The sequence below is a fragment of the Phalaenopsis equestris genome, unplaced genomic scaffold (assembly GCF_001263595.1).
Source record: "Phalaenopsis equestris unplaced genomic scaffold, ASM126359v1 Scaffold000134, whole genome shotgun sequence".
NCBI lineage: Eukaryota > Viridiplantae > Streptophyta > Magnoliopsida > Asparagales > Orchidaceae > Phalaenopsis > Phalaenopsis equestris.
The window spans coordinates 4,023,819-4,035,723 of record NW_018164576.1 but is presented as its reverse complement, the minus strand read 5'-3'; the positions used below and the strand labels follow the sequence as shown (position 1 = coordinate 4,035,723).

At 37.9% G+C, this 11,905-nt stretch overlaps 1 protein-coding gene across 1 annotated transcript; it reads right to left on the bottom strand.

Annotated features, from left to right (window-relative positions):
• Window positions 1-598: 598 nt before the first annotated feature.
• LOC110021518 (UV-B-induced protein At3g17800, chloroplastic-like) lies at window positions 599-2,600 on the bottom strand. The gene is made up of 3 exons (XM_020720044.1): window positions 2,260-2,600; window positions 1,859-2,160; window positions 599-1,774 (listed from the first exon to the last, which is right to left on the bottom strand). Exons 1-3 carry the CDS (start codon window positions 2,392-2,394, stop codon window positions 955-957), a joined length of 1,257 nt encoding a protein of 418 aa, XP_020575703.1. The 5' UTR covers window positions 2,395-2,600; the 3' UTR covers window positions 599-954.
• Window positions 2,601-11,905: the final 9,305 nt, after the last annotated feature.

The following is an 11,905-nucleotide window of genomic DNA, read 5'->3' as shown; positions in this document are numbered from 1 at the left end:
ACAAAAATACACTAAGAGTATTAAGTATTCAAACAACACAAGATGCTCGAAAAATTCTCCAAGCAATCAATAATCATATAACAGAGGAACAAGTAATGTTCCTACAAAAAAAAGCTTAAGCCAATTTACAATTACTATTTTGTTGAGCTTTTGTAATTTACTTGAGGAAATGTTGGTTCTAAACTACCAAAGCTTGAGAGAAGAACATTTGATGCAAAGGAGCCCAACGCTTTAAAAAAAACGGTAAATCAATTTAAGAATGTAGTTTACCTCAGAAAAACTATCACAGCCACTATCTACAAATTTAATACAAGCACACTAAATCTAGAAAGGCCAACAGTAGAGCGAGACACAAAATGAGTCATCATTAATAGTAACACATCAAACAATCTGCGAATAAGTAGCAAACACATTGTGCAATTCAAGCACTAAGAAAACCAATATTTTCATAATGGACATAAAGGATCTTTCACTTTTTTCCTTCCAACAAAAAAAGCCCAGTTCTCTGATTACACCAGAGAGTAAACAAAAACATAAATTTGGTAGAAAAGCGATAGAAATCAAGATGCAGGCAATACAATGTTGAAGTCTCTAGACAGTATGGAAGGATTTGCTGATCAAATTAAATACAACAAGCACAAAAAAAGTTTCTACATCCATTATGACTTAATGAATATGCCTCATGCAAACACCAACAAAATAACATGATATAAATGCAATATACTTCGCAAAAAGTGACAACAGTGCTCTCCATTTTATTTTTTTCTCATAACAGTTAAAAAATCATGACATGATGTGTTTCCTCCTCCAACCAAACTCCAACTAATGAAAGCTCAATAATATGAGTCGCTACAAGAAGGCCAAAAAAGATCTCTAGTCTGATGGTAAGGTGAGAAGTTAATCCAGGAAAGCTAGATGTTTTAATTAGCCTGCTTCTCGATAGAAAATCCAAGATCAATTAGTCACAAAGTGGTACCTTGACTCTACATGGCTTTCAACATCCCAAAGGAAAGATCCAAACGTGACAGCTTCCAAAATAAGATTTTTCAATCCTCCAAAGCTTATTTTGATAAGCTCGTCCTTAGAGTCATCAATGGCACCTTGGGGGCTGATTACTATCTCGGGCCTCCCAAATAATGCCTCGGTCTGCTTCTCAACAACACTAAAGGCTTCCTTTGACCGTATTGTGGCATACCTCTGCAATGTCTCAGAATCAAAGGACATAACATAAGATCTCAAGCGAGATGATTTGGCCCGACCCTCAAACCCACTCGAGTTTGAGCTTGGTGAATGCAAAGTTGGCAACTTTGATAAGGAATTTGCAGCTTGAGCTGAAGGCCTAGATTCATCAGAAATTGCCTTCTGGATAGCATTCTCTTCCTCCTCGGATCCCCATGGTAAGGTCTTCATTGATTTCTCAAGCTGAAAGTGCTGATCCACTCTCTTAAGGAAATACCCATACATGACAGAGGCTGCATAGACCTGCCCAACACGAAGCTTACTGACTGGAGCAACCGAGTTCAGATCCTCCAATCTCTGACCTAAAATGAGAGTGAGATGATTCTTGATCATCTCATAAGCCTCGGGAGAATGGAGCTGCGCCAGTTTTTCTTCCTCTGTAGAACGTCGATGCACGCTATTAGAATGATCTGCAGATTGAGATATTGGAAGAGTCAACGGGACATTAGCTTCTACAAACTTTTGGACGACCAAAGCGTACAGGATCTCTTCAAGAGCCCTTCTCCTTTCATTTGCCCTCACCTCAGCAATTCTCCTAAAGAACACAAGCAAAAAAATCCCAACTTTAACTTTCCTGCAGTACAAATTCAACCAAATCAAAATGAACATATCAGCATACCTATACAAAACTAGGTCCGTGCCAGAAGAGGAAGACTCGTCGTTGCCATTATCCTCATCGCGAGCGGTCTGAAGTAGCTGTAGCTGCTGGTCAACAGCAGCGGGAACAAGATGGGGGTGGCTGAGGAGGATCTCCGAGAGGAACTGGCCAACCGGAGACTCCAGTTGCAGAGGGGCAAGAGGAGCTGAATCATCAGACGACGACTCCGATTCAAAAGAAGACAACGATGCGCTGATATGGGACCTTCGGCGACCTATCATCCAAACAGAACGCCTCCCCGATACAGAAAACGAACGGCAACCCTACTCAAATCCATCGAAATAAACAAAAAAGGAAACTAGTCATATACAAACTAGACCAATGGGAAAAAGAAAGAAAATAACCAATTTCGAAACCCTAACCGTGAGCCAACTCTTCTTGTCGACCAAAATAGAATTGGTGGAGCGGCTGAAAGCCAGAACGCGGTATCGAGATTCCAAGATCGTATTTTTGAAGTGGTGAGAAGGAGACGAACAAAGCGAGGCGACGGCTTCCATGGCGATCGAATCAATTCCGCAGAATTCAACGAGAACCTGAAGCAGATGTTCGGAGATACCCTGTGGAATAACGAAGGGAGGAATTCAAAGCGAAATCTGCTACCTTGCAGTAATTGGATCTTGTAATGGAGATGAGGTTAGACGCTAGAGGTAGCGGCGTGTAGTGTGCCACAGCAGCTCGGTTCTGTTGTATTACTCTTTGTTTAAGGTTTTGATTGGGCCACATGGGCTACTTATCGTGGAAAATTTTTTAGAAATGGAGTCTGGTTCCGGACTCCGATAAAAGCTTGTTACGCCGTATATGATTGGGAATGACGAAAACATGTCAATTACGTCCTAATAAACACCTCAATATTATTGGATGATCCTCACGCACTATTATTAATACTGTTCACGGGTGTTATTACAATATTATTGTGATATTATTGAAATTATTTTGCGAGGATTATAGACGTGTTACCGCAGTGTTATTTGCATGCTCCTCCAGACGGTGATTAGCATTGATCACCGGTGTTATTGTGATATTATTGTAGAGTTATTCAAGTTATTTTGCGAGGTTATTGAAATGAAACCGCGAGATTATTGCGGTGTTATTGGAGTTGTTTTGCAATAACACCATGATAATAGTCTTTTCGTCATTTTTTAGGTGAGTCCAATTAGATACACGTGACAAGAATTTATTTTAGTATGGACGCAGAGCTACTTTGATACTCAGTAGGTAATATTTTTTTCCTTATCGTGGGGGCATTTACATGCATATCACACAATTCTTATGAAGTTACACATCTAACATTTAAACATTCACTCAAAATTTTAACATCACATCAAAAAATACCATTCTCGTTATCTTTTTCTAAGTGAAATACACATTTTAATTGATAAATTTATGATACCAACATATTATAAGTGTAAATATCAAATTTTGGGTGTTGGATATTTAAATACATAAGAGTTGTGTGGAATGCATGTAAATTTTCCTTTTATCAATTTGTGAAGCCCTGGCAAGTCCTTGGATTCCATCCAAACTGCAAGGAAGAGGATACTCAATGAATTTGCATCTATGCCATCCATTTTTTAGGGGTTATTTTATTCATTATTATTGAAATTTTAATGGTTGAATTGTGCATTATCAGTAATATCATATCATTTAGGAAATAATTTATTACGGGAGAAGAATAAAGATGTGAGAAATATTTTTGTAATGAGGAAATGGTTAGAAAAAGTATAGTGCAATTCTTTGAGATTAGAATGGGCCCTCCCCTCCGCTTTATATGGCTTCTCATATTTATAGATTAGACTCAGTTTTTGAGCAAATTACATAAATGATTATTGATGCTTGCTAGAAAATTTACGGTGGTAGAAGAATAGACTATCGTCTTAGCGTTGTACGAAAGTTCAACACACACACAGATGAAAGAGAAAATAAGTGGTGATGACTCCAGAAGTTTTTACGTGGAAAACCACGGGGCATGGCCCAATTGCGGAAATCCACTGTTGATTGATGATTACATAAATTTCTTGTCCCACAGACGGGAAATGGTAACTATATTTTTCATATTACAATGTCGGCTGATGGCGTCTGGTTGGTGGTGATTGATGACGGTAGGTGGATGTTGACGACGGTTGGCGGTGGTCGTCTGAGGTCGGAGTGGTTGTCCGCTATCGACGGCGGTCGAAGACGGAGGTCGGAGGTGGTCGACTACGGAGGTCGGCGGTGGTCGACGATGATTGGTGGTGATGCTGAGTTGCAGCTTCTCCTCAAGATCTCAGACTCTCTCTAGACTTCTTCACCCCTCAAGAGAGGGATAGAGCTCTATTAATAGTGTTCAGGGTGCAATTAATGCAGAAATATGAACCATTTTGATCAGACGGTTCGGAGAGCTTCCCTCGATCATACGACATTTAATGAACATTTGAGTGCCTTAATGATGTTAGAATTGAGTGATCATGGATTCGTTGGATTTGTTTTGTCGAGCCGCTCGAATTGAGTATAAACTTGTCATATTTGACAGTCATTTGACTTTCTAAAAGTATTCATAAATCCTCTAACTGTGATTTAATGACTTGATATGAGCTTGATTTGACTTGGATTGTGCTAGTTTTCATATTATTAGACCCGTCTCATTGAACATGTCAGTTTGACTAGAATATTGTTGAAATCAGAACTCTGAATGCTTTTTTCTCAAGATTTAAATGTTTCTTGCTTAAAATATCATTTCTTGCTTAAAATATCATTTAAAATATCATTTCGAGATTCGTGTTGGATGATGAAAATTTGTTGGTGGTGTATCAATTATATAAAAAAATAAAATATATTTTAAAATAATAACTACAATATATGTTCTGATTGGGAGATTTCTTTAATGGAACATGCTTGCTGAATTGATATATATTGTATTATCTAACTAACACTTTATATATCATAGTAGCATTGCTTCGGTAAATTACTTGTTTAGAAAATATTTTTGGAAAATAAACACAAAAAAAAACAAAATTATGTTGGGTAAAATTTTTCTTAAAATACATATGGTCAAAATAGAGGCAAAGCATTGAAAGTCAACCTGCGTTTCCTCATTGGCCATTAGTTCTTCCCATCCCTGCTGGTCAACAACCGCTCGACTCTGCCCTTTTTGCTTCTTTTAGGGTGGGAAAAGTGAGAGCACTCATAACTTTATTCATGCAAAACTGATAAAGACCCACTCCAAAATGTAACCCATGCGAGGCTTGGAGAGCAGTTTTCAACCCAAGGGTGTTGACTTTGGCAGTCGGAGCATCCGACAGAGAGCTAAATTGAAATCGATCGATATTTGGAGTTGTGCAATTGAAATGGGTAAGCATCTCCTGAAACTCTAGTTAACCGGCGATGTATATTTCCAGTAGACAATCTTTTATGCATGTGAATTAACGACAATTGACAGATTTCACAGGAGCGATTGGCCAACCACACCTGTCTCCTTAGGCGACCGAATGGTCCCATTAAAACAGGTGGGCAACAAGATTGGTTGCCTCATCCCTGCCGTCTAGTTCACCGGATTGAAACCTCGAGTGATCCTTGGGCCCCACCAAATCAAAAAAATTGTAATACGTCGTACAATCCCAATTAGAGTAGGGGTCTCTGTCTAATTTTATGAGTCATGCCTCCTTTATAAATAAATAGGACGTCATTTTAAGAGTAATGGTTACACAAACTTAGCCAATAAAAGTGGAGAAATGTTAATACACTTGTTCTAATTATTGTTCATTAGCCCTCTCTCTTACTCTTCTTCTATGCTCTATTACTTTTTGTGTGGCCCACAAGAGAAACTCATATTTAACATCTTGAAAGGCGTGATAAGTGTAGTCCTGACATCGAGAAGAAGAGCACAACACAAAGATGAAACTTACACAAGAGAACCGGAAAATATGGATCAGACTAGAGAATTTGTTCAACAACAAATGATGAGATGATGGGACAGATGGCAAAACTGACTCAGGCAGTGCTTGGTGGAAGGAAACAAGTTTCATAAGAGCATAATCTATGGGAAGTAGAGCCCAAACCCCAAGGCTGTCAAGCGGCTCAGAAGTAGAAGAAATTCACAGATTCTCAATACCAAGACACTGTTGGGTTTGCACTAGTAAACAAACAACATAATGAGCGTGCATCGCCGACCAGAGAATGTGTTCTCTCGACAAATCTCAGATGTTGAACCACTGGAGAAGTTTAAAATTCCTACATTAGAAGAGTACACTGCTGGTCATATCACCTCTTTTGAGTATGTAGTCTGTCTCCTAAAAATTTTCGATGCTTTGAAATGTTGGTTATTCTACACCTTGCTAAGAGACTATGTCCTCGGGTGGTTCAATTGTTTACCCGTGGGAGTGATTGATTCATTTGCTGATTTCAAAAGTATGTTCCTGACATAGTTTACAGACCTTATGGTAGATTAAGCATGGGCAGGATGAAAGCCTACCCTCCTACATCACTAAGTTCCTAAAGAAAATGCTGGGAGTACAAAGCCTGGAGACTAGAGTGGCACATGCTGCTTTAACCCAAGGGTTTAGAGAAAAAAAATTCTGAGACGACCTGGGCTTGACGGAGGCGTGCAGCTTGGCCAAACTATTTGCGGAGGAAAACATTATATATTTTTTTGAAGATTTCGGCCCACATAAAGCTAAACATGGACATAGATCCAATAGCTAAAACATAATAATATCAGCACTGAAAACTGATCAAAGAAATGAAAAGATGCTTCAACCTCACTCATCTAGGAGAAACCAATACAGCCAAAAATAGAAGAAATGTTAGGAAATATATAAAATTAGAGAGCTCAGAATTTTCACGAAGCACATGCGAACATTAATGGCCCATTTGAGTCAGCTTATTTGGTGCGGCGGCGTTTTAAAAACGCACCAGGTCTGTTTAGGTAAACTGCGCTTTGACATCTTATGCATTTTCAAAATGCTGAAAATAACATTTTCACACCGCACATATCTAGGTGCAGTGGCAGTTTTCAGACTGTGAACTGGTTTTTCCAAAAAAAATAAAAATTTGTAATAGTCATCATACCTAGATTATCAACAGATTATTTAATAAGCTGCAGCTGCCCCAAATAGAACCTAAGATTCCGTCCATGGACTATAAATATTAAGATCAAATTATCAAAATACCTTGAATTTTAATGTAAGATTAGAATTCATCTTGGCTCATAAAAAATAGCTAAAATTTTATATTTACATAAATAAGTTTCAAATCTTTAATATTACATAAAAAATAAAGGAGAGGATCTTAATGTCTTGGGGAAGATAAAGAATCCTCCATACAGGACTACGATTGATTACTTCAGAAAAACTCATGAAAAGTTTCCTTATTTTCATATGTTCCATTGGTTATTTTTTTGGCTTGTATGGCTTGATGGTCATGTCTCGTTTGCTGGATTAGTTCGTCGTCCTGGTTAGATAATGTCTTTCACCAGGTCTTAAACGAATCTTGTCGTTGTCTTCGTGAGGACAACCATTGAGACTCATTGTTAGAGCGATTTGCGCCGTACCCTTCGCGGACTTTGTCAATACTTGGAAGGGAAACACCTCCAGAGTTTTAATCGTGTCAAATTTAGAGACGAGATTCTTTATGCTTGTGATTATTGTTTGCTCATCCCGTAAAAGAGCCATTATTTGCTCGTCTTGGAGAAGTGTCATTGTTTGCTCGTCTTAAAGAAGACTCTTTATTTGTTCATCCTGGAAGAGTGACTTTGTTTGTGTTAAAACTCAGAATAATGTGGTAGAATACACGCTTTTTCATTAATATGAATGAGATTATAAATAACCCTTTTACAATAATCTTGTAAACCCTTACAATAATCTTGTAAAAGGAAAAATAATAAAAGATAAATGATATGAAAGGAATGGTATAACACTTAACATCTCTAATAGTTAATTCACATTAATTATTAAGAGATATGAAAGAGTTTTCAAAGCTAATGGCCTGACAACATTACTTGAGGTAGTTGGAGGTATAATTGGTAGCGTAGTAGAAGTAATTTTGTGCTCTTATTTTTTATGCTAATAAATTTGGAGTACTGGGCTTCCTTGACTTTGATTAGGGTGGAGTTCTTGTTGGTTTTGATTTTATTATTGGCTTGGCCAAGCATGATATGCTTTATAGTTATTTTGGAGGGAATCATAACTCAACACCCTATGAACTATAATGGATACCTTTCCATGAAGTAGATTGGTTTTCAAGTCAGTTGCTACTCTTCAAGGTTTTACATTTGTTGAAATTCATAATAATGTGGAATAAAGTGTAATACTTCATTGTTTCATTGATATGAACGAGGGTATAAATAATTCTTACAAGAATCCTATAATATGAAAAATAATAAAAAACAAATGATATGAAAGGAAAAATATATCAAATAATATCTCCAATAATCAATTCATATTAATTATTAGGAGATATAAAAAATAACATAAAATAGGAAAATAAATAATTTCTAATTAAAGGAAATAAATATAAAATACGAAAATAAATATCTCCTTATATTAAGGAAATAATTTATTCCTCATAACTTCTTATAGGAAAAAATTACTTGCTATTATAATTATTAACACCCCCTCTCAAGTTTGAAATGTATGTAAATAATTCTTAATTTGCTGAGTAGTGAAAAAAAATTGGTCGTTTGGATCATCGAATTTGCTAAATTCAGTCTTTGCTGAATTTTGAGTTTTATATGTCATATGTTTCAGCCTAAAAGAGAGATTCAGGCCTGGGTGAATTTGCTGGATTTAAGCTTGACTGAATTTTGAGTTTTGTCTGCCATATGTTTTGATATAGAAGAGAGATTTTGGCTTGACTGAATTTGCTGGATTCAGACTTGGCTGAATTTTGAGTTTTGCAGAGAAAGAGACAACCTACAGGAAAATTGACTTTTAGTTGACTGTGATTGTCTCGTTGGCTGCAGAAAAAAACCATGTAAATCACACCCAGTAAATTCTGTTGACAGAGAAAGCAACAGAAGAAAGGGCGGCTGAGGCGGCTGAAAACAGAACCGGCTGAAAACAGAACTCCCCCTGACGCTTGGGTCAGGGAAGAAAAAATACTATAAGAGAAATAACTGGTTGGAAACACAGCTCCCCCTTACGCTTTGGCAGGGAAGAAAAAATTACTGCAGGAGAAATAGCCGGCTGGAAATGCAGCTCCCCTTGACGCTTTGGCTGGGAATAAGAAAAACTGCATAAGAAATTGTCGGCTGGAAACGCAGCTCTCCCTGAAGCTTTGGCAGGGAAGAAAAAATACTGCAGGAGAAATGGACGGCTTGTCCGATTCATGATAGCGATATCTCCGGGTGGCGGCTTCGCTAGTGCCGCCCTCCCAAGTTTACTGAATTTGCTTGAAATGATCTTGATGATGGCCTTAGTGTGAGGATACAAATGATCGAAGCTGAGATTGGGGTCCGAGCGGATCTCCCCCGTGGAGTCGTCGAGTTGACGTCGAATTGGAAAATGGAGTTAGTGTCGTCGGAATCCCACTATCCTCCTCAATTGCCTCTCTCGATCAAGAAAAAATCTTTATTCCTCTCCCTTCCTGCACAGAGGATGGCAGGAAGAGAGTCCGACAATTCTCACAGGAGGGTCGACGACTAGAATACGAAACTATGCTCTGATAGCATGTTAAAACTCAGAAAAATGCAGAATACTTGATTATTTCATTGATATGAACGAGGGTATAAATAACCCTTACAAGAACTCCATAATAGGAAAAATAATAAAAAAAAATGATATGAAAGGAAGGGTATAACACTTAATATCTCTAATAATTAATTCACATTAATTAGTAGGAGATATAGGAAATAACGTAAAATAGGGAAATAAATATATCATTAATTCTAAGGAAATAATTTATTTACAAGAATAAATTATTTCCTATCATAACTCTAATTCTAAGGAAATAATTTATTTATAAGAATAAATTATTTCCTATCATAACTCCTAACAGTTTGCTCGTCCGGAGAAAAATCTTTATTGGCTCGTCCTGGACGAAAATCTTTATTTGCTAACATTCGACTATTTGAGGCAACCTTCAGCCAATTCTATCAACTTGATGTCTCACTAGTAAGAAATGTTATCTTGTTCATTTGTTTATAAAAAAAATGCTTTGTTTATAAAAAAAATCATATATATATATATATAAAGGTTATAAAAAAAATATTGTTGTTATAAAAATCTCTGTACTTGTTCAACTTTACTTTACCATTTTAACGTTGCCTGATGTGGCCAGTTAGTTGGGCGAGACATCAAATACGGTGATATGATCGACCAGTCGGCTACACCTTGAAGAGGTTTCTGGCCTAGGTTGTTGGCTGGTAGCTATAATAGAGTACCGGTTCGCCTTCAGGCCAACACTTCCTCTTCGAGACCAAGAAAATACACATGTTTTTTTATGGGGAGATTTGTGATGGAACTCACAGGATTTGTATGCTCCTACTCTCTGCTCTCCCTGCTTCATTCCTATACTAAATACTGAAGCCCTTAACAAAGTCAAAGCTACAATTCCTATACTAAATACTGAAGCCCAATCATTCTCATATTATCCTTTTTTCAAGGGACGCAAGCAGGAGAGAACAAAATACAAAGAGGAGATCTATGGCTGGCGTCGGCGGTGACATTCAATTGGGCTTCCATAGTGAGCATCATGATATCGAAAATCAAGAAAGAAAATATTGGTTAGTATAATTGAGCATCGTGTAGAAGATTACACAACGGATTAATGAAACCTAATTATTCCATATGGAATAACATCATGCTTGCTCACATTAATATTTAAATTTGATTTCATCTCTAATTTATTAGTTAAGCCTACTAATTCACGTGATACGTGTTGTGCAAAACAATACGCAAAAAAATTCACACATAAATAAACAACAAAATATAGTTGTTCTTGGGCTCGACGACCCCTTTTATTTCACAAAAAATTATGTTACAAGGGAGACGGGGAGCAAGCTCCTTATATGAGGGGGAGAGAGAGAGTCTAAAGTGACCATTTTTAAATGCCAAGTGGATCTTCGATTTATAGAGAAATAAAGAGGGGGCGTGATATTACATTTATGCCCCTGTTATAAGAGGAGTCATGAGGGGTACTTTAGCCGGTCTTTTTTCTACTCGACCTGATCCTCCTGGAATTCTTTCACATTGCTGGATTCGTCGGCGTCAGGTGGCAGGCCAAAGCGTCATGTCGGCTGGAGGGCGGCCGACTCAAGGCGGCCTGTCGGTCGAACTTCTTAATGTGGCCGACCTAGGGTTGTCGACCTTCTAGGTGCAATGTGGTTGGCCGAAGTTCTTCACGTGGTCGGCTAAGGATGGCTGACTGAGTGCTCCTTATGTGGCCGACTCTTAGTGGCTAGCAGGAGGACCATCAAGTGGTCGCCAACTAGGATGGCCAGCCCAAGCGGCAGACCAGTTGGTCTCCATGAGGCTAGCCCAGGGGGCTGACTGGCATGTGGATGCCGAATAGAATGCCAACAGTGGGTGGCCAGTCTAAGTGGTCTGTCGGCTGGAAGTTTTATGCCCGACAAGTGATGGTCGGTCAGTTAAGAGTCATGTGGATGACTCGGCTGGCCGGCAGGGATGGTTGGCTCACTCGATAGAGCTGACATTCGTAGGTGTTGGCGACAAATTTGACGAAGATAACTTTGGTGGCGGTGCCTCCGTTGGCTTTATGAGGACGTATTTTTGAGCTATACAAATACATATTTTTTAACAAGTTAATAAATAAATTTTTTCAGTGCAACATTAATATGTTTTAACTCACAATATAATTTTTATTTTAGATCAAAGTATAAATAAAATAAATTTTAAAAACATAAAAAAAAAATAAAAGTGATTCCAATTACCTTGTCAATAAATAGCCGAATAATGTACAAACTAAATGCTTTCCATTTTTGTTCACACCCAAATACTCAATCAACAATGACACCTGACGTGCACGCGGCACACACGCATACAACATACAATCCGTATAAATATCGAAGCACATGCG

Excerpts from the sequence above, each read along its gene's own strand:
- LOC110021518 (XM_020720044.1), bottom strand. The coding sequence starts at position 2,394 with ATGGAAGCCGTCGCCTCGCTTTGTTCGTCTCCTTCTCACCACTTCAAA. Across the intron at positions 2,161-2,259 it reads ACAAGAAGAGTTGGCTCACG|GGTTGCCGTTCGTTTTCTGT; the intron begins GTTAGGGTTTCG and ends GGATTTGAGTAG. Across the intron at positions 1,775-1,858 it reads ACGGACCTAGTTTTGTATAG|GAGAATTGCTGAGGTGAGGG; the intron begins GTATGCTGATAT and ends TGTGTTCTTTAG.